The sequence below is a fragment of the Odocoileus virginianus genome, chromosome 7 (genome assembly GCF_023699985.2).
Source record: "Odocoileus virginianus isolate 20LAN1187 ecotype Illinois chromosome 7, Ovbor_1.2, whole genome shotgun sequence".
Classification (NCBI taxonomy): Eukaryota; Metazoa; Chordata; class Mammalia; order Artiodactyla; family Cervidae; genus Odocoileus; species Odocoileus virginianus.
This window is the reverse complement of record NC_069680.1, coordinates 46,480,276-46,503,452: the sequence shown is the minus strand read 5'-3', so window position 1 is coordinate 46,503,452 and position 23,177 is coordinate 46,480,276. Positions and strand designations below refer to the sequence as shown.

Sequence of the window (23,177 nt, the reverse complement as noted above, 5' to 3'; positions counted from 1 at the left end):
AACACTATGGATATTACACATGAATTGTTTTTATTTGTGAGCCATATGATTGAATTCAATTATCATAAAGTAAATAGAATTACCAGATCCTGAAGCTACCTTAACTGCTTTACTAGGGATGAGACTAGAAGAAAAAAGGGCTCTGTACAGAAAAAGATTTGCTTTGTCTTTTGTGCGTTGACATTAGAATCCTTTTTCTTGGTGTCAGGAGATTGTGTTTTTAATTAAACATTAATAAGGAGCCCTCATGAAGGCATTTGAAAATGATGTTTTATGGTATTGGTGAATCTGTCTTTGTGATAAATATCAAGGGATTGATAATTTAGTCAAACAGACTAAAGTTTACAAGGAAAGAACTGGATTTTCTTTTCCCCCATGTGGAGATTTTATGGCTTCCAGTAACTGGTAGAGGCAACTGTGTCATAAAAGCTCCAAAAGTTGTGTAGGGGGTAAATTTTGTAATAGTCATAATGAGTGTGTAGCCTGTTTCTAATGAGCACTGCCAGTCTTGGAGTTGATTCAAGGTGTTTTGAAAGTGTCATTGGCAGGTTTATCTTTCAAATAGAAGTACTACTGGATATAAGGCAAGCCACATAAAAAATTGTCATATATATTTCCTTGCATTAAGTGTTGGTGGTTGAGCAATGGGGAAAGTGAAAAATTTTGTTGATACTAAGGAAATTAAAGTTCAGCTGTTTTGTTTCCTATCCTAATCAATGAGGTGAAAGGAGAGGCATGTTCCTTAAAAACCACTGCTTGTTTCTTCGCTTTTACAACTGGCCTGCTTGAGCACATGGCCAACTGAGCGCATGGCCAAGTGGTTTTCAGTCCGTGCTGAAACTGGCCTTTCTGTATGAGAGGGTTTTTTGGTGGTGGTTTTGTTTTAAGCTATTCTCTGATAGTTCAGTTATGGATTGAAAGGAATATGTTTTAAGGTTATGATTCTGGTGAAATATTTTATACAATAAGGATAGCATAGGTATAAACTTTGGACAGGGAGTCAGTCCCAGTGAAGAGACATTACCAAATAGAAAGAAATATGTCATAGAGATTTCTTTTCCTACTCTTTGAAAATTTACTTGAATTTCTAGACTTAACTTTATTTTACTGGATTTATTTAGGAAAATCAGATCAACCAAAAGTAGATAATTCTGTGCCCTTCAGTATTTTATATTGCCGGTAATTGTGTGCTAACTTGATAAGTGTTAAACTGTGTTAAATCATATTGCTGAAAGATCAATGTTTTCATTTTAGGGGGTGATAATTTAAAAGCCAGACATATAGATAATTTTTAGAAAATATTCTAAAAGTTCCTCTTCCCTCTTTAGGTGAGCTCTTAAAAAGCGAAGTGCTATAATGTGACAGGTTATGAACAGTTAAACGTGTTAAAATGGGTCTTATTCAAAACCCAGACTCTTATCTATAAAAGGCTACCCTTTTTTAAAACCACAGGTGGTTTCTGAAGGTTTCATAGCATATGTCTAGAGATTACATTAACTAATAACTGGATTTTGTTTGGGTTGTGTATCTTGTACAATGCACAAATCAGTGGGTTTATCTTTAGTCACCTTATTCTCATTTGGGGTTAATGGAAATGAAGTAAGGACCAAGTAAACGACTTTTTTTCAGGTGCAAATTCGACCATGGAACCTAAGTGACAGTGACTTTGTAATGGATGGTTCACAGCCTTTGGACCCCAGAAAAACTATCTTTGTTGGGGGAGTTCCACGACCCCTTCGAGCTGGTGAGTGGAAATAGTAACACCACAACAACAAAACCAACAACAACAATCCCCAGTGTGTTTAGTCTTCAGTATTTTCTAGGCTTCTGGTCAGCCGTACACAGTCTCCAAAAAGAAGGCCATCATATCAGTTCCACTGAGCTGACCCTTAAATGTTTTCTGCCAAGATGTTGTATTTTCTTCTGCTGCAAGAGTGAATTTCATTAAACTGTTATTTCAGAGGGTTGGATTCTAATTAGTGATTCCCTGTTCAACCAATTATTTAAAAAAATAGCAGTGCATTTGGCAGTGTGCATTGTTAGCCAGTTAGTATTGTTATATATAACAGAAAAAGAAGTAACCCCATCAGAAATCTGTCCAGGGCCAAACCACTGCTAGAAATTGTGTCACTGGAAATCAGACTGAACTCTTCCCAAGCAAAACAGATTCCTCTTTTTTTCTTATGTACTTTGAAAAGTGAGTTATGTATTTGAGCATCTTTATTTTGACTTCATGAAAGCGCCCCTGTTTTTTGTTTTTTAAGTTCCTTTCCAATGATTAAATAATTGTGCCTGCTGGAATTGGACAGAATCCTAATCAACTGGGGCACCAAAGACAAATCTAATCGCTTGTTAGATCAGTATGATTGCCTGTGGAATATAGTAGAATTATTTGTAAGAACAAAGTTTGTAAAGTGCTTTAAAATAGCTGAGTTCATTTTTTTAAACTAAGATGAAAAAATACGGTAACCATTGCCACTGTAGTAGCAAAGGGCAGTGTTGTCTCATGTTAGTGTAAACAAGTAGACTTAATTCACTTAAAAAGTAAAAGAAAAAGCAGAGATCATTAAATCAAGCTGTGAAACAGAATTATGAAATGTACCTACAGCTCTGTGCCTTTGGTGACTTCTTAATTCTGAATGTTCCTCAACTTTTCGAATGCATTTATTCAAATCTCAACTCCAACCTACTGCTAAAAGTTTAGGTCTCTGTAAAGATGTATTCATAATTCCATTTTGAAAGACCTTAAAACAAATTAATTATGGCTGGAGTTTATAATCTTATGGTATTTCAGAAAGTCAGGTGTCTTGGCTCTTTTTCTCATCCTAGTGGCAAACTTGCCCAAAGAAAGAAAGCAGAGCAGCAGAGATGCTTTCCCCTTTATCTGCCATCAGAGAATAAAGTCTCAGCAGGGCCAGCTCAAACGTGAACAGCATTATGAGATGAGGGCCACTGCAGCCTTTTGTTTCTAAAGAGCTTGTGCTTTTTAAAAAACAAAAGTGTGAGTAGGGGCACTGTGTAATATTCCTGGGTTTTTCTAACTGGTGATATGCTTAGGAGTGGAAAGAGAAAAATCCCCTTTCATAGTCTTTAAATTGCAAATATATTATTTTAAAAAATGGACATTCCTTGCTAGTATTCTGTTCTTTTTTGCAACTAAAGACAAACACAAAGTAGTTTTAATATCTTAGCCCTTTCCCTTTTTTCGTAGATGGGAATCTGAAAAAAAAGTTTTCTGAAAGAAGAGTTCCTGCAGTTGTAAAAATAACAAAACTGACTTTAATCTCATGTCTGTTTTAACAGACACAGACACAATAGTTTATAACTAAATTGCTTTTTTAAAGATTATTCATCCCTTATTCTTTCTGTTTAAATTATTTGAAAGGATAGATATGGACCTCTATTTGTGATCATCTGTTTTTCACTGTTCTATGATCACACTGACAGCACAGCAAGAAACCCAAGATGCTGAGTTGTATTCTTTCTTTAACATTCTGTGTCTGTAAGATGATACATGTTCTAGGGTTAAACAGGAATTATATTTAGTTATCTAGTCAGAAATTGGATTTTGTGTTCCCTGCCTAGATAATGCATGTTGTATAAATTTCAAAGTTCATTTTTTAAAAAAGTAAACTAATTTGTTTTGTTTTAAAATTTTGTTTTTGCCATTGTTGGATATTAATCTGTAGTCACTTAGTCTAATGAAGGTTCCCCCATGCCAGCACCTCCTATAAATGTAGCTAGTTTCTAGAAGGCTAAACAATCTACATTAGCATCCTGGAATTTTACTCTATCCAAGACTCCCAGATTGGAGGCCAAGTAATCTGGATGAAAAGAATTAACATCTTTAGCTTTTATCCCTGTGCATAGAATTGAATTTCTTTGGAACACACTGAGCTTTGTGGACCGGTGTGTGTCTTGGAATAGAAGACTGTTTTTAAAAGAATTCAGTTTGACTTTGCTAGATAATCTTATATTGAATACAGTGCAGTTCACTTGAACAGTAAACATGTATTGAGCACGCATTGTGTTACTGGTGCTGAGAAAGTGCACGTCATACCACCCTGAATGGACATCCCACTCTTGTTGAACAGGTCATCACAAATAAAGGCAAAGATTTAAGAAATGTGCTAATAGAATACTAACCCAATTAATTGAATACTAAATTATTTTCCTTAACATAATAATTCTCAAATTTTGGTTTTTAAACATGTCAGGGCATTTTTTCCCAGGAGTATTGTAGTTTGAATTCTGGAAAGTCTTAGAACTATTTTAGGCACTATACAGAAGATGATCCTAAACTAGATATTAGTGCTGGTACTCAACAAGTGAGATTTTGTGTGTCCAGATTGATTTTCACCTTATCCTGGGCCAGAAATGGTCCTTCAGTACATTACAGTGAATAAAACATCAACACTCAAGAATTATCCTTTTGGATCTCATAAGGTTTTTTGTCTTTGATATTTTCCCATTGTAAGACAGGGACCATTATCACTAATAAATGATAATATAGTCCTTATCCCACTAAACAGAAATGCACAAACACTTCTGAAGATACAAGGCAACCTGGTTTAAGTGGATTGTCTTGACTGAGTTTAGGTTGTTCCTTCTGATCTTTTGACAGGCGTGACTTTTAAAAATTCAGGTTGGTAAAAAAAATCTGGGGCCTAGAAAAATTAGCCTGAAAGTGGGAAAATATCAATGGAAAATCTCGATGAGTTTACCCAAAGTTGAATTGCCTGATTGTTGCCTTTTCTAGGTCAAGTAATTTCTACTGTCTCTTGTCTCTCCCTTCCATCACTCCTGTCAGTGACAGTGGCAGACCAAGGATGGTTTGCCTGAAGTCTCCTGCTGTTTCCAGATCTTGCTTTCCTTCCATTTCCTCTCTCTCTCCACCCCCACACTAGGAAAGGCTGTGGGTAGGCTCGTCATGCCACCGTGTGGCTAACGTGTACATATTCTTCAGAGAGTCAGTACGAGGAAAGCGGTGGTCCACCTCTCTTGTCTATCTCTTCTCCTGCTACCACCTGAACATGCAGGAGCATATTGCCATTCTTCGTTCAGGTGTTGTAAGCAACATGTCTTCCTAAATCTCAGTGCAGAAATCTCCCTGTTGCATATCCCTATGGCATGAGAACCTTTCCTGACTGCATGTCTTTGCTCTGAGAGCAAGTAAGTGCCAGGCTTGGGAGTTTTGAGGAGAGACCACCAGGAAAGAGTGGAAAAGGAAGGATCTGGTCCCTGTACTCTCCCCTGGTTTGTAACCATGAATATTTTCTGACTGGAGCTTCTGGACCTAGACATCTCATTCGGGGGCTGCCTCAGTATTCCAACTTTGGGAGCCATGCATTTCCAACTTTGATCAGGCTTGAAAAACCCTCAGTCTTCCTTTTTAGTTAGAGGCATCCATGAGCTGTTCCTCCACTTTATGACTTCCTCCTGACAGTTTAGCTGACCAGATCCTGCAGAACAGATCAGTCTTGAGTTCCTGGAGCCTGCCAATTGCCTGTCATCTTTGAATCTTTCACCTTCTTAGCTATTGTTCTGATGAGTCTTTCCGTTTGTTTCTCCTGAATATTCTGCTATGGATCCTGATATTTTCTTCTCCTCATTCTTCCCTCCCTCCCCCCACCCCAACTGTTGTGAGAATGGCTTTTCTATGGAAATTCTAGAGGAAAACATTTTTTTGAGGTAAATATTCACTAATGTATGGCATACATCTAAAGAATATGATGAATTTTTCTAAGAGCATTTATTCCACCCATTCTGTGCAAACATTCTGGTAGGCCACACATATTAGGAATCACATCCTGATTTGTGATTTAGCAAAGGGGAGTATTATAACTATATCCTTTTTGTTCAGTGAAGTGGTAGCAGACAGAAATCTTCTTATGTCAAACTGGTCAGCACTAGAAGCTTTTTCTTTCACCCAATCCCAAGTTCAGAATGAGTTGTCTCAGATAAACTCCAGAATTAGCATACTGACTTAATTCACTGCACTGCCCTTAAGATTAAGGATTTTCTAGTGTTGATTGGTGGTTGTGAGCTCCCTCCTCTAGGAAAGCACACCCTCACCCACAGCTGATGTCAAAGGTTGCCATATCAGTGGCAGTTTGAGTAACATTAACTTAAAGCTAAAGTAAGACTGGGATGAACTGGTGCTTATGGAGCAGAAGCCAGGCCAAGTTAATGTTAAGCAAAGATTTATGAGTTAAGCAAATGTTAAAGAAAAACAACCCCTGGACAAAATGAAACATTTGAGCGCCACTCTGTGCCCAACAGTATGCCCAGAGTTCTCATATATGTTTAATCCTCATAAAAACCTTGTAAGATTGTAAGTGGTAGACTTTTCATCATAGAGATATCTCATCATAGAGATAAGGAAGCAGAGTTCAAAGGGGGTGATTAGTCAAGACCACAACAATTAAAAAAGCTAAGGCTCAAACTCATATCTCCAGACTTCAAGTCTGGGACTCTTTACACAGAGGGAAGCTGCTTTATTAGGCTGAGATCTGAGATTCTGTCTCCATAACAGTAATAACAGTCAGCCTGGTACCAGCTCGATTTAATCAACTTAAATACTCTTATCGCTCAGACTTAGTTGGTTGTTCATATCATTTATTGAAAATATTCATAACTTCCCAACATCTCATGCAGAGTGGAAGCTTATAAGCATTTCCTCTACTGAAGATATGTGAACTGCTTTTGTGATCCAACTTGGCAATTGTAAACTCAGAAAGTCCACCTTCGAGTTGAATTTTCCTTTCTTTCAGAAGTGCAGGCCTCTTTGTCACCCTGAGGTGCCTTATGCCTCTTTCCTGTCTGCTTTGTTATTTGCAAAGAGGAGAAATGGAGCTTCTGGATTCATGATTTAAAATCTGAAAAGATGAATGTGTTAGTATTTCCCTCAGGAAACCTCATTCCTGCTCTGTCCCATATGGCTCTCACAGTATCTTGGACTTCTACATTGCCTTAAGCTAACTTTGAAATCTAATTAAACCGTAGGAACAGGACCCCGGGGTGGGGCAGGATGGGGGAGTAATCATGATTTTCTTTCTGTTGAGCTGATCCCTTTCAGATCTTTATGAAGAATTGGGAGCAAAACAAGGAGCCATAGTTGGGGTTCAGATTCACCTCCAGGGCGTGGTCACCACAACCCAGAGGAACTCACGGACATACTATATGCTACGTACAACTGCAGTATTTTTGTTTCCCTCTCTAGTCTGGGACACAGGGGAGCTCATCACGAGAGCCAGTGTGTAGGTTAGACTTGTAGTAGTGTACTGTTCTCATACAACAGTTGTTTATGAGCTGACTTGAGTTATCATAAAAGCATAGAACATCTTAACCAAAGTACAGAATGCCCTTGGTTATGGCTACCAGAACTCCTAATTTCCCACCTCTGTGGTGACCAGACAGACCCTGTTAACACTGTCTGGATGGGAAAGAAAAAATAGAAGTGGTTTGGAGACATCTGACTTCTTCACAGACTCTGTCTATGCCTGCTGTCACCTCTATCTGTCTGAATTTCAGCCTCTGGTTCCCTCATCTTCCTCATGTTAAATGTTAAATGCTCCTGGGAGATAACGCTGTCCTTGTCAGCTACAGAGGATGGTTTCACATGAGGATTCACTGTCATACATTTAGTAGGTGGTTTGACTACATTTTCCAGATAAGACATATCCTTGATCAAGGACTCACATTTCAAGAGCAGGATGGAGTTCATAATGTATAGATAGATACATGAAGGTTTTAGTTGACTTTTACCAGATCCTTACTGCTTTTCTTCTATTTTTCTCTTTTCCTCCCAAGTAGTCAAAATGGTAGCCCTCTTGCTAGCTCAGCTTCCTCCTTATTCAGAGGAAGGGAATTTATATGGAACTTTCCTACATTAACTGATAATGCTCACTGTAAAGAATCCTTTAAAACCTAGCCTCCACAAGTAGTTGTATATTATGACATCTGTAGGTGATTTGTATCTTCCATATAAAAAGTATTTTCAGATTAGAATTTTGTAGGACTTGAGGAAAGCCTGCTCTGTGTTTGTTAGTTACCTATGTAGTAGATGAATTAAATTACTCTTTTTTTATGTTGTTTTTACCAACTGGTTACTTTTCTCAATAATTAGAAATGCTGTTTAGTACTTAAGTGACATCCCTCTGTTGTTTGAGTCTAGCATGAGTTTAGGCAGCAGGAAGTACACTTTTAATGAGGACTTGCTGACTGAGTAAGGACCAAATACAGACAGCAGCTGTTGAGTTATTATTTACTTTTCTTCGAGGATCATCAGACTATTGAGGTTTTTGTACTTAAATACAGGTTAAGGTAGAGAAATGAGTAATCTTCATGTTCTTACCCCCCCAAAATTTTCTGTAGTCACCTTGGATTCTTTCTTCTAGCTTCTTAATAAATTGTCCTTCACTTGAGTAAGATTTCATTGGCTAAAATGCCTGCAGACTTTTGGGTGGCCAAGAAAATGACTGCACATAAGCTTCTAAGTGGAAATTATTAATTTATATAATTTTCATAAAAGCGTAGGTGAATGAGGGTTTCTTTTCCCTAACAGAACTGCTTAACTGCCAATAGCATCAGCCATGACTGAATCTTTGGGCCAAGAAGGTGATTTTCCAACAGCCAGATTCACAAAGTGCTTGTGGAAGGTGCTGGGATCTTCCAGCCGCAGTAGATGTCTCTGCCATCTGCAGGCCCCTAAAGTTCCTTTGGAGACCAAGATGCCATAGAAGAACCTCTGGTTACAGTAGCTCTTGTCTTCAGCCGGAGCTTTAAGCTGTCTTTCTAAATTAGACACTTTCTTGAGTCCTTCCTAAGGGTAGAAGACAAGCGCATTCAATCCTTTGCCAACATTCATCTCCTGGCCATTCACCAGGCTGAGGGAGTGTTCACTGTCTTATTCTATTCCAGAAGAAGCCAGGTCTTTGGGAAATTAGTGTTTAATTTCCAGGCCCCAAGGTTACCTATTTTACTAAGCCAACTTGACTAATAAAGGAAATTCATTAATGACTAAGGTAAATAAATTCAACTTTCAATTTCTTCTTCTCTGTGACTGGAATAACATTAGCTATGTGAGGAAGTCCGTAAGCCATCATAAGTTGTTGAGACAAAGTAAGGACCCACTAAATTCTAATATTCAGGGTACACACATGATTCTTGGGCTTCCCAGATGGCTCAGTGGTAAAGAATCTGCCTACCAAGCAGGAGACTCGGGTTCGATCCCTGGGTTGGGAAGATCCCCTGGAAAAGGAAATGGCAGCCTGCTCCAGTATTCTTTATTCTTTCCTGGGAAATCCCATGGAAAGAGAAGGCTGGTGGGCTGCAGTCTATGGGGTCACCAAAGAGTCAGACACGACTTAAAAACTAAACAACAGGGACTTGATTCTTACTGCACTGTTTGAATGAATGTGATTTCCGGATCCTGCCCCAAGACTGAAGCCAGGGTCCACTTGGGCTCTAACCAGCAATGTTTCTTTGACTGATATGACTCAGTAATTCTGATCATAATGGGATCATTGGGGTAACTTTCTGCTCTTCTGTCTTTTAAAGCACTTATTCTCTGGCTTAATGACTGCTAGCTTATTTACTCATCTTCTGAAAATTACCTGTTGGTTGTTAAGTCATTCTTCCTATTAGAAACAGAAGCTTAGAAATCAGTTACCAGTATTAAGCAGTCTGGTTTGAAGAAGTCAGAAAGACAGCCTTTCTTTCACAGTGACATAACTTTGTTACAGCAGTACGTGGCTTTCCTTCTGTTCATAGAATCTGGTGGAGTTCTTGCATCGTTCAGCCCTTCAGCCCTTGAACCTGCTGCAGAGTTCTTCTCCTGCCCTTCCAGCCTGTGCAGCTCTCCTTCTCCCCCAGATACTGATTCCTGTGGAGCTCAGCTGTCTGGGGGCCTTTGCACACTGGCTGTGGCCCAGGTCTTCATCTGTCTTCCCTGTCCACTCCTTTCCAAATACCATGTGTAGGTATTTGAGGAAGTAGATTCTTGGGTCATTCCCTAGGAGTAGGGCTGAGTCTTTTGGACTTAAAACCATGTGAGTGGCCTGAAAGGAGTGGTCATACCTGGAGGAGGTGCCATCCAGTATCAAGTAAACAATTAACTTCAGGCAGTTTGGATCCAGGTAAGTAACTGCTGTATGTCTCTCCATGGTACCTTCTGATGAGGACAGTTGTAGCATATCAGACCTTTGGAATGTCCAATTTCCAAATGCCTTCTGTCCAGGTGTTTTGCAGATATACCAAAGAGCTCTAGTGAAGAGTGCAGACCAGACCTCTGGATTTATAGCAGGGTTCAGGATGGGTGTGCTTTTACTGCCTTTGTAGCAGCTTAGTGTTTCCTGGCAATTATAAGTGCTCAATAAATGTTTATTGCTGCTATCATCATTTTTAGTATTGTTATTTAGAATTTAGTGTGAGAAGTTAGTATGGAGATTCCTCAATTGAAATAAACTCTAAAAGTCTTTTATTTTTTAGAAAATTGTGGAGAGTTATTTCTAGGCTGTAAACATATTGCCTCTAGAGTTAATTCTTTCTATAGCTTAATCTTAATTTAGAAGTGTGACTTTAGTAATTACTTTCAGCCCTAGGGGTCAGTAAGTAGACTGTTTCTTATTAACTTGTTAGGGCACCTGAAATGCTTTGCCTGCCCAGGGTCCACTCTAGTGGACTAAGCAGTTAGAAATTAGAAAGGAGGGTTGCTGATAGATCATTTCTTTTATACTGTTGCTGAAGTTCTCATTGTGTAAATTTGTGTGTGTGTGTAAATTCTTTCTTTCTTTTTTCACTTTGTTTTCAAATATCTTATGAGGAGCTCCCCTTCTTGAGTTCTAAGACTGGTGTGGACATTCTTCATGATACTTAACATGGGTTTTCCATTTCTTAGTTACACTGCATGATTCTTCCATGTAGTCCTTCCTTCTCCTGGGCAAGAGACCCTTCTAAACATTTATACCAAATGGTGTTTATTTTCTTGCAGTTGAACTGGCAATGATCATGGACCGTTTATATGGTGGTGTCTGCTATGCTGGCATTGATACAGACCCCGAGTTGAAGTACCCCAAAGGTGCCGGCCGTGTGGCATTCTCCAATCAGCAGAGTTACATCGCAGCCATCAGCGCTCGCTTTGTGCAGCTCCAACACAATGACATTGACAAACGGGTAAGCAACTGCCTGGGGTATCATTGCTATGGGAAAGAAGTGAAAGTTATTCCATGGGCCCCTGGGGAGAAAAACACCTTATGTGGCATTAGTCCGTGAGTCCATCTAGGCTGCCTGAAAAAGAGAATACCCTTGGTATTTAAGGTGTTAATGATCTTTCTGTTTCCCCCATCCCTGGGGTGATGTTACACTTATGAAAGTAATGCTGCACAATTTAGCAAAACAAACCAGTGCTGTTTAAAAGATGATGCCGGGACTTCCCGGGTGGTCCAGTGGCTAAGACTCAGCACTCTCAGTGCAGGGGACCTAGGTTCCACCCCTGGTCAGGGAACTAGATCCCACATGCCACAACTGAAGATCCTGTGTGCTGCAAGGAAGTCCTGGTGCAGCCAAATAAATAAATAAATATTTTTGAAAAAAAGATGATGCCAACAGCACAGTAACAAAGATTGAGAGCCTGTTTGACCCACGTGGTCCTCTTCAAACAAAGAATTTGAACTAACATTTAATGTTAACTTTCAGGAGTATACATAAAATTTTGAAGTTCCCATTTCTATTAAACTTGCAAGATCATATGTGATAGCAATTGCTGGAGCTATTGATAGCAGTAGCTGCTTGCTGTCCCCTCTAGTCCCCTCTCCAGCACTCTGTCATCCTCCTGCTCATCGCAGATAGACATATCCCTTACCTGCCTCCTTGCTCATTGACGTTGCCTGCCTGGCCAGTCGAGGCACTCAGATTTGCCGTCATCCAAACAGGAGACAGTAGAGCTAGAGAGCATTGGTGTGCTCAGTTGGGTTTCGGGACAGATGCAGGTTTAAACCCCAGTTCTGCCACTGTTTGGAAGCTTGAGGGACTAGGAGTTAGGAGCTAATCTGATACCAGACTGATAGAATAATAGAGCAAGGGGGGAAACATCAAGCCTTAAACACCTCCATATGCAATTGTCCAGTGGCTGTTAATGCTTCCAGTCAAGGCTGTTTTGGGAGCATACACTGGATGGGAATAAATAAAGTAGTAAATGTGATCTCTTACCAGGTGTCAACTCCTCTCTATGGTTGACTAACTGGTTTTGTGTAGCAGACCTAAGTGTGTTAGGAGGTAAAAGTTTCAATGGGGGATGGATTTTTGCAAAGTCAATAAGATAACATTTTCCTTAAGACATAGATCAAATTACAAAAGCCAGTGCTTAAAATAAACAATCTATTTGTGACGTCACTGAGATCTCTTTAAGTAGTGGTGGTTCGTTTTTTAATTAAGATGAATGATTGTTTTAGAAAATCATGAAATACTCTAAATCAGTGGAAAGTCAGGGGTGATAAAGATTCAACTCCATTCCTAGTTTTTAAGCACCCACAGCACCCGTTTGGTAGCAGAAATTCCTCTACAGACTGTGAGCTCCGCAAAGCTGGGCATGCTGTCCGTCTCATTCTCTGCTTCCCCACTGCTTAATGTGTAGATGCAGTTGTTGTTGTTTAGTCACTCAATCATGTCTGACTTCTTGCGACCCGTGGACTGTATCCCACCAGGCTCCTCTGTCCATGGGATTTTCCCAGGCAAGAATACTGGAGTGGTTTACCATTTCCTTCTCCAGGTGTAGATACAGTAGGTGCTTGGTAAACCTATGTTGGATTGACAAATGGTGCTCTGTGGAGGGTTTTACTAACTTCTGCTGCTGGTGGACTTGCTTATGCCTATATGTTTGTGAATCTGAAACCCCCGATTCTGTTACATTTAGAGTGCTGTTGCCTGTCAGTGGTGAATCCCAGGCAATAAACTTAACCTGAAAAGCGCTTGTGTTCTCATCTGTATCCAAGTAGCTTTCTTTTTGTTCCCCTCTGAAGCCAGAAGGCGTGAGACTGCTCAGGAAGTAGGTCCTAAAGATGATAAAAAAAAGATTCCACTTTTCCTTTACTCCCACCCTAACAACCTCCTGTCTTACTCCTTAGTTAGAAGGAAGTGCATTTACTCCAGGGTGTATGGTATTCTTTGAACTCCTGCAAGAATCGTAGAAAATTCAGGCACTACTTGTTTTATTGCCTACTTCTGCCCTCACCTCTGCTATACTCATGCCCTCAGCATTGATGCCCACAAGACTTAGACCTAAGTAAGGAATCTGTGATTTGCTAGCATAATCACAGACCATGCTATAGAAAAGTGTTTGGCTCATCAAACTTCTCAGGAACGCCACTGACTGTTTCTGCTCTTTGCATTTGGATTACCTAATATCCTCCATACCTTAGGATGGTCCTTGATAAACATTTAAGGTAGCAGCCAGTTGTAATAGGAGTATAGAGTTTGGAGCCAGAACAGATCCCAGTACATTTAAACCTCTGCTGCACCAATCACCAGACCTCTGGTGACCCCAAACAAGTTACTTAATGCCCAGAGCCTTGGGTCTTCATCTGTAACTCCTGGGGAAAGTCTGAAGATTAAATGGGATTTGAAGACTGAACATCCAGAGTCATATGGCAATTAAGATGTTTACCTGGCACTTGCAGATTTAACAGTATTCATCTTGTTGGAAGTGTACTTATACTGATGTTGTTAATATTAAATGGCTTGAATTTTATTGTTGTTCTGCTGAAGATGCAGTGAAAAGTTACACGGGTTAGTGAAAAGAGCCCTGGGCAGAGTCAGAGGGCTGGGTCTAGATGTGGTCCTGTTCCCAGTGGGCTGTGTGATTTTGAGCAGGTCACTTAAATTCTGGGTTTCATAATAAGGACAATAAGTAATAGCTTTGTGTACCCCACTAGATTTTTGAGAAGCCCGGAAGAGATACTGAATAAGAAAGCAATACATACAGTGAGACTCACTGGATGGGTGTATAGTGGGACTGTTGTGATGCCACATGGTGTCAAAAGGGATCTGTTGGTTCCTTCAGTGCCCTGGAATGAGAATCATGTGAGTGGGAAAACTGAAAATTACTGCAAGTGGTGGATTCCCTTCTCTCCCTGTCTCCCAGCTCCGTCTTCATGCTCTTTGTTTGCACTGACCAAGGTGCAGACCATATTCTTTCCTATGAGAGATGGAGGCCAGCTTCTGTCCTGAGTGGGGCTCCTTCTCACTGGTTTTCTGTGAATATTGCACTCCCTTCCCCCAAATATTACTCTCTCCTCCTGTTTTCTTGCTTTGAACATGGCCAGCAATAGCTTCAGGCTCCCCTGGGGGCTCGGACAGTACAGAATCTGCCTTCAGGAGACTCAGGTTTGATCAGGAGGATCCCTGGAGAAAGAGCAACCCACTCTAGAATTCTTGCCTGGAGAACTCCGTGGACAGAAAGCCTGGTGGGCTGAAGTCCATGGGGTCGCAAAGAGTTGAACACAACTGAGTGACTAACACTTTCATTTTCAGCAATACCTTATTTTGTTGCCTATGGTACTTTGAGTCTCTGTTTACTGCACCCTTTGCTGTAGATGCTTTTTTAGGTTGATTTCACTTTTATATTTATGTATCTTCTAAAGGTTGATTTGAGCTTTCCAGGGAGTTCCCATTTTATAAATAAGCAACATTAGTATTTCCTTAGGTTAGGCCCTTTTCCCTTGCCTGTGAATATAAAATATGCCAATATGCAACAGTTATAGAAACAGTCACTCCTGTAACTTCTGACACTCTCATCTCTGCTGTCATCTTGCTCATCCATGTCACCATCTTTAGCAAGCTCAGTTCAGTTCAGTCACTCAGTCGTGTCTGACTCTTTGCGAACCCATGAACCGCAGCACACCAGGCCTTCCTGTCCATCACCAACAGCTGGAGGCTACCCAAACCCATGTCCATTGAGTTGGTGATGCTATCCAACCATCTCATCCTCTGTCGTCCCCTTCTCTTCCTGCCCTCAATCTTTCTCAGCATCAGGGTCTTTTCCAATGAGTCAGCTCTTCCCATCAGGTGGCCAGAGTATTGGAGTTTCAGCTTCAACATCAGTCTTTCCAATGAACACCCAGGACTGATCTCCTTTAGGATGAACTGGTTGGGTCTCCTTGCTGTCCAAGGGACTCTCAAGAGTCTTCTCCAACACCACAGTTCAAAAGCATCAATTCTTTGGCTCTCAGCTTTCTTTATAGTCCAATTCTCACATCCATACATGACTACTGGAAAAACCATAGCCTTGACTAGATGGACCTTTGTTGATAAAGTAATGGCTCTGCTTTTTAATATGCTGTCTAGGTTGGTCATAACTTTCCTTCCAAGGAGTAAGCATCTTTTAATTTCATGGCTGCAATCACCATCTGCAGTGATTTTAGAGCCCCCCCCCCCCCAAATAAAGTCAGCCACTGTTTCCACTGTTGCCCCATCTGTTTGCCATGAAGTGATAGAACCGGATGTCATGATCTTAGTTTTCTGAATGTTGAGCTTTCAGCCAACTATTTCACTCTCCTCTTTCACTTTCTTCAAGAGGCTCTTTAGTTCTTTATTTTCTGCCATAAGGGTGGTGTCATCTGCATATCTGAGGTTATTGGTATTTCTCCCGGCAATCTTGATTTCTGCTTGTGCTTCCTCCAGCCCAGCGTTTCTCATGATGATGATGTACTCTGCATATAAGTTAAATAAGTACGGTGATAATATACAGCCTTGATGTACTCCTTTTCCTATTTGGAACCAGTCTGTTGTTCCATGTCCAGTTCTAACTGTTGCTTCCTGACCTGCATACAGGTTTCTCAAGAGGCAGGTCAGGTGGTCTGGTATTCCCATCTCCTTCAGAATTTTCCACAGTTTATCGTGATCCACACAGTCAAAGGCTTTGGCATAGTCAATAAATAGTCAGAGATAGATGTTTTTCTGAAACTCTTTTGCTTTTTCGATGATCCAGGAGATGTTGGCAATTTGACTTCTGGTTCCTCTGCCTTTTCTAAAACCAGCTTGAACATTTGGAAGTTCACGGTTCACGTATTGCTGAAGCCTGGCTTGGAGAATTTTGAGCATTACTTTGCTAACGTGTGAGATGAGTGCAATCTTGCAGTAGTTTGAGCATTTTTTGGCATTGCCTTTCTTTGAGATTGGAATGAAAACTGACCTTTTCCAGTCCTGTGGCCACTGCTGAGTTTTCCAAATTTGCTGACGTATTTTCTGCAGCACTTTCACAGCATCATCTTTCAGGATTTGAAATAGCTCAACTGGAATTCCATCACCTCCACTAGCTTTGTTCGTAGTGATGCTTCCTAAGGCCCACTTGACTTCACATTCCAGGATGTCTGGCTCTAGGTGAGTGTGAGTGATCACACCATCATAATTTTCTGGGTCATGAAGATCTTTTTTGTACAGTTCTTCTGTGTATTCTTGCCACCTCTTAATATCTTCTGCTTCTGTTAGGTCCACAGCATTTCTGTCCTTTATTGAGCCCATCTTTGCATAAAATGTTCCCTTGGTATCTCTAATTTTCTTGAAGAGATTTCTAGTCTTTCCCATTCTATCATTTTCCTCTATTTCTTCGCACTGATCACTGAGGAAGTCTTTCTTATCTCCTTGCTATTCTTTGGAACTCTGCATTCAAGTGGGTATATCTTTCCTTTTCTCCTTTGCTTTTCGCTTCTCTTCTTTCCACAGCTATTTGTAAGGCCTCCTCAGACAGCCATTTTGCTTTTTTGCATTTCTTTTCTTGGGGATGGTCTTGATTCCTGTCTTCTGTACAATGTCACGAACCTCTGTCCATAGTTCATCAGGTACTCTATCAGATCTAGTCCCTTAAATCTATTTCTCACTTCCACTGTATAATCATAAGGGATTTGATTTAGGTCATACCTGAATGGTCTAGTGGTTTTTCCTACTTTCTTCAATTTCAGTCTGAATTTGGCAATAAGGAGTTCATGATCTGAGCCACAGTCAGCTTCCTGTCTTGTTTCTGCTGGGTGTATAGAGGTGCTCCATCTTTGGCTGTAAAGAATATAATCAATCTGATTTCAGTGTTGACCATCTAGTGATGTCCGTGTGTAGAGTCTTCACTTGTGTTGTTGGAACGGGTGTTTGCTATGACCAGTGCGTTCTCTTGGCAAAACTCTGTTAGCCTTTGTCCTGCTTCATTCTGTACTGCAAGGCCAAATTTGCCTGTTACTCCAGGTGTTTCTTGACTTCCTACTTTTGCATTCCAGTCCCCTATAATGAAAAGGACATCTTTTGGGGGTGTTAGTTCTAGAAGGTCCTGTAGGTCTTCATAGATCCATTCAACTTCAGCTTCTTCAGCATTACTGGTAGGGGCATAGACTTGGATTACTGTGATATTGAATGGTTTGCCTTGGAAATGAACAGAGATCATTCTGTCATTTTTGAGATTACATCCAAGTACTGCATTACAGACTTCTCCTTTTGTTGACTATGATGGCATAGTCTTGACTATGATGACATTTCTTCTAAGGGATTCCTGCCCACAGTAGTAGATATAATGGTCATCTGAGTTAAATTCACCCATTCTAGTCCATGTTAGTTTGCTGATTCCTAGAATGTCGATGTTCACCCTTGCCATCTCCTGTTTGACCACTTCCAATTTGCCTTGATTCATGGACCTAACATTCCAGGTTCCTATGCAATATTTCTCTTTACAGCATCAGACCTTGCTTCTATCACCAGTCACATCCACAACTGGGTGTTGTTTTGCTTTGGCTCCATCCCTTCATTCTTTCTGGAATTATGTCTCCACTGATCTGCAGTAGCATATTGGGCACCTACTGACCTGGGGAGTTCATCTTTCAGTGTCCTATCTTTTTGCCTTTTCATACTGTTCATGGGGTTCTCAAGGCAAGAATACTGAAGTGGTTTGCCATTCCCTTCTCCAGTGGACCACATTCTGTCAGACCTCTCCACCATGACCCCTCCGTCTTGGGTGGCCCCACACGGCATGGCTTAGTTTCACTGAGTTAGACAAGACTGTGGTCCTGTGATCAGGTTGGCTAGCTGTCTGTGATTGTGGTTTCAGTCTGTCTGCCCTCCGACGCCCTCTCTCAGTGCCTGCTGTCTGACTTGGGTTTCTCTTACCTTGCACATGGCGTATCTCTTCACCTCTTAGGCAAGAGGTGGTTTTTAAATTTCTCTTTTGGTAACAACTTTATACCTTTTTGAAATATAATTCACATACCCTACAAATCCAGCACCACAATTAGAAGGGATCATTAGAGGCAGGGAATCCTACTTATTAACCTGTGCTCTTCAAATTCACAGGAACAAGGTAGGCTGGGCTGTTGGCAAATTTCTTCTCCCTTCTATGTATTAATTAAGGTCCCCCAAGAATATGTCACCTGTTGGAGTGGGCTGATAAATTACACATCAGCAAGCTTTATGCCACAGTATGCACAGCAGTGAGAAGACTCCAGAGGTGGAAGAAGCTTCTAAATGGTGGCTCTTTACAGCAGGGTTCCCCACCATCCAGGCCATGGACCAGTACCTCCTGTCATATCAGCAGTGGCATTAAGTTAGAAACAAAGTGCGCAATAAATGGAATGCACTTGAATCATCCGAAAACCAACCCCCTCACCTCAGTCCATGAAACAGTTATCTTCTACAAAACGGTCCACAATGCCAAAGGGTTGGGGACCACTGTCTTATAAATCAAGACTGCTGGCATGATCTTGACTCTGCCAGTGTGCCCAGAGGTCTGAATGGGGGTACTTTGCACATGGGTGACACTCAGTAAGTGTGTAGAATAAATTAGGATGATATATGAATGAGCAGGGGCTGGGAGCAACCATGGAAGGCTGTCAAGGATACTGGAGTGAGTCATTGTCATCTCTCACCTGGACATCTACAGTTGCTTCCTCATTGGTCTCCCCAGTTCAACTTTAGCCCATCTCCAATTCATTCTTTACGTTAAAAACTGAAGCAATCTGGGCTTCACTGGTGGCTCAGTGGTAAAGAATCTGCCCACCAATGCAGGAGATATGGGTTTCATCCCTGGTCTGGGAAGATCCCACATGCTGCAGAGCAACTAAGCCCATGATCCACAACTACTGAGCCTGTGCTCTAGAGCCTGGGAACTGCAATTACTGAGCCTGCACACCCTAGAGCCCATGCTCTGTGACAAGTGAAGCCACTGCAGTCAGAAGCCCATGCGCTGAAACTAGAGAGTAGCCCTGCTCACCACAACTAGAGAAAAGCCCACGTGTCACCGAAGACCTAGCACAGCCAAAAATAAATAAAAAATGAAAAAAAAAGTCTAAAGCAGTCTTTTTTTCCCCCATTTATTTTTATCAGTTGTAGGCTAATTACTTTACAATATTGTTGTGGTTTTTGTCATACATTGACATGAATTAGCCATGGATTTACGTGTGTTCCCCATCCCGATCCCCCCTCCCACCTCCCTCTCCACCCGATCCCTCTGGGTCTTCCCAGTGCACCAGGTCCGAGCACTTGTCTCATGCATCCAACCTGGGCTGGTGATCTGTTTCACCCTAGATAATATGCATGTTTCAATGCTGTTCTCTCGAAACATCCCACCCTTGCCTTCTCCCACAGAGTCCAAAAGTCTGTTCTATACATCTGTGTCTCTTTTTCTGTTTTGCATATAGGGTTATCGTTACATCTTTCTAAATTCCATATATATGTGCTAGTATACTGTAATGGTCTTTATCTTTCTGGCTTACTTCGCTCTGTGTAATGGGCTCCAGTTTCATCCATCTCATTAGAACTGATTCAAATGAATTCTTTTTAATGGCTGAGTAATATTCCATGGTGTATATGTATCACAGCTTCCTCGTCCATTCATCTGCTGATGGGCATCTAGGTTGCTTCCATGTCCTGGCTATTATAAACAGTGCTGCAATGAACATTGGGGTGCACGTGTCTCTTTCAGATCTGGTTTCCTTGGTGTGTATGCCCAGAAGTGGGATTGCTGAGTCATATGGCAGTTCTCTTTCCAGTTTTTTAAAGAAATCTCCACACTGTTTTCCATAGCGGCTGTACTAGTTTGCATTCCCACCAACAGTGTAAGAGGGTTCCCTTTTCTCCACACCCTCTCCAGCATTTATTGCTTGTAGACTTTTGGATAGCAGCCATCCTGACTGGCGTGTAATGGTACCTCATTGTGGTTTTGATTTGCATTTCTCTGATAATGAGTGATGTTGAGCATCTTTTCATGTGTTTGTTAGCCATCTGTATGTCTTCCTTGGAGAGGTGTCTGTTTAGTTCTTTGGCCCATTTTTTGATTGGGTCGTTTATTTTTCTGGAGTTGAGCTGGAGGAGTTGCTTGTATATTTTTGAGATTAATCCTTTTTTGCTATTATTTTCTCCCAATCTGAGGGCTGTCTTTTCACCTTGCTTATAGTTTCCTTTGTTGTGCAAAAGCTTTTAAGTTTCATTAGGTCCCATTTGTTTATTTTTGCTTTTGTTTCTAATATTCTGGGATGTGGGTCATAGAGGATCCTGCTGTGATTTATGTCGGAGAGTGTTTTGCCTATGTTCTCCTCTAGGAGTTTTATAGTTTCTGGTCTTACATTTAGATCTTTAATCCATTTTGAGTTTATTTTTGTGTATGGTGTTAGGAAGTGTTCTAGTTTCATTCTTTTACAGGTGGTTGACCAGTTTTCCCAGCACCCCTTGTTAAAGAGGTTGTCTTTTTTCCATTGTATATCCTTGCCTCCTTTGTCGAAGATAAGGTGACCATAGGTTCATGGATTTATCTCTGGGCTTTCTATTCTGTTCCATTGATCTATATTTCTGTCTTTGTGCCAGTACCATACTGTCTTGATGACTGTGGCTTTGTAGTATAGTCTGAAGTCAGGCAGGTTGATTCCTCCAGTTCCATTTAAAGCAGTCTTTTAAAAATCATGATTTGAATCACATCTTTCTCTCCTTGAAACCTTTTGATTATGTTCTACTGCCCTTAGGTTCAAGGTCAAAGTCAATTAACACTGTCTACATGACCCTCTGTATACTACTTACTGCCTCTGCTTCAGCTCCCATCTCCTCATCTTGGTCTTTTTCTCGTTTTACAGGGTGATTATGGATAGTTACCTCTCCCTGCCTAAAACTTACTTTTCCTTCAGGTCTCAGATTACTTGTGACAATTTTAGGAATCCTTTCTTCAGTGGTGTCTTCAGCTTTCCCATAGATTGTTGTCATAATCCCATATGTTATACCTTTGTGGCATTCAGTACCTCTATAATGAAGCAATCCTAAAGGAAATCAAACCTAAATATTCATTGGAAGGACTGATGCTGAAGCTGAAGCTCCAATACTTCAGCCATCTGATGTGAAGAGCCAACTCATTGGAAAAAACCCTGATGCTGGGAAAGATTGAAAGCAAAAGAAGAAGGGAATGGCAGGGGATACGATGATAAGATAGCATCACCAACTCAATGGACTTGAATTTGAGTAAACTCTGGGAGATAGTAGAGGACAGAGGAGCCTGCCTTGCTACAGTCTATGGGATTGCAAAGAGTCAGACACGATTTAACAATTGAACAACAACAAAAAAGAAGCAATGCTTTGTTTAATGTCTGTCTATGCTTCCAGACCATACAATCAGTGAGGGCAATGATCGTGTCTCTTGTATTAACACCTGTATACTCAATAAGTGACACACAGTGGACCCACATTAATTAATTATATTTGAATGAATGAATGAATGCTGATATTTGAGAGCTTCCTTTGGCATGTCCAACTGTCCACCAGAGGGCACTCTGCACAGCTTTCTTTTTTTTTACTGAGTTAAGTGCATTCACTTTAATTAATAAAGGTGTTTGGCAGAAAAAGAGACACAGATATATAGAACAGACTTTTGGACTCTGTGGGAAAAGGCGAGGGTGGGATGTTTCGAGAGAACAGCATTGAAACATGTATATTATCTAGGGTGAAACAGATCACCAGCCCAGGTTGGATGCATGAGACAAGTGCTCGGACCTGGTGCACTGGGAAGACCCAGAGGGATCGGGTGGAGAGGGAGGTGGGAGGGGGGATCGGGATGGGGAATACATGTATATCCATGGCTGATTCATGTCAATGTATGATGGGAGCCACTGCAATATTGTGGAGTGGTTGGCCTCAAACTAATTAAAAAAATAAAATAAAGGTGTTTGGGTTTTGCTGTTTGGCATATCAACAAATATTGTTTAACACTTATAGTCCATTAAAGCTGGACTTTAACTTGGGCATGACCTCATCTAACCTGGTTTATTTACAGCAGAGAACCTAGGAGAGGCCTGGAGACAGACTCTCAAGACACCTATCATTAATTGACATGAGAGATGCCTCTGCTCATGGAACTCCCTTCCCAAACCTTGTCATTCATTCAGGATCTAATGTTTCTTTAACTCCACTTCTTTCTTTTCACACAAACCAGGGTAGGAGCTCCTGAATTGTATTATAGGTGTTTTAATTTTATATGAGTTTCCATAGATCATGTAACTTTTCAGCTGAACATACACTGCACAGAGCAGGACATATCTGGAGTCTGCTCTCAGGGTTTGCCAGTATGTCTATAAGTTATTTTGAACATTAACAAAAGGAGTTTGAAATTGTGTGTTGCAGTTGTCTTGCTTTTGTTTTTTGTGTTGTCTTCATATAAACCTTTTTTCAAGTCAGTATGAGCCAATGCAATTCCACTGGACTGTAACATTTAGTGAAACTGTGGCATTTTTGCTGTCATAATGACCCTTGTTATTGAACTTTATTATAAATGAGACAAATGCAATTCATGCCTCAGTTTTTACTTCGAAGGAGATAATAATAGCTTGAAAAAAGTCCTTTAAGGCTTATATTTTTGCATACTTTATGGCTAAATGTTTACCAGTTATTGGCCAATTGGTTATTTGTCCCAATGGCAACAATATCAAGGTAGTATGATACCCTGCATAGGGTTCTCAGTGTTTCTTTGCCTTGGCATACACTCTTATGGGTAACAGAGGCTCCCTAAAGCTAATGGGGGGTATTTATGTATCTAAGGGAGAAGATACACCTCACACCCACTCCTGTCCTCACCACCCCCAGAACCAAGCTATAGTGAAAAAGTGTCCTGGCTTGGAAATTGGGAGATCTGTTTATACTCCTGTCTCTTCTCCCAGTCACAGTGTGACCTTGGG

General features: G+C 40.8%; 1 protein-coding gene across 8 annotated transcripts in view; it reads left to right on the top strand.

The window, feature by feature from the left end:
• Nucleotides 1-23,177, top strand: part of CPEB3 (cytoplasmic polyadenylation element binding protein 3) — a 199,480-nt gene that overhangs the window by 156,164 nt on the left and 20,139 nt on the right. For all 8 annotated transcript variants that reach the window (XM_070470647.1, XM_070470648.1, XM_020869971.2 and 5 more), the window contains 2 exons: nucleotides 1,630-1,744; nucleotides 10,994-11,175. In XM_070470647.1, the coding sequence (XP_070326748.1) occupies nucleotides 1,630-1,744; nucleotides 10,994-11,175 (297 nt within the window). The remainder of the gene's footprint in view (nucleotides 1-1,629; nucleotides 1,745-10,993; nucleotides 11,176-23,177) is intronic.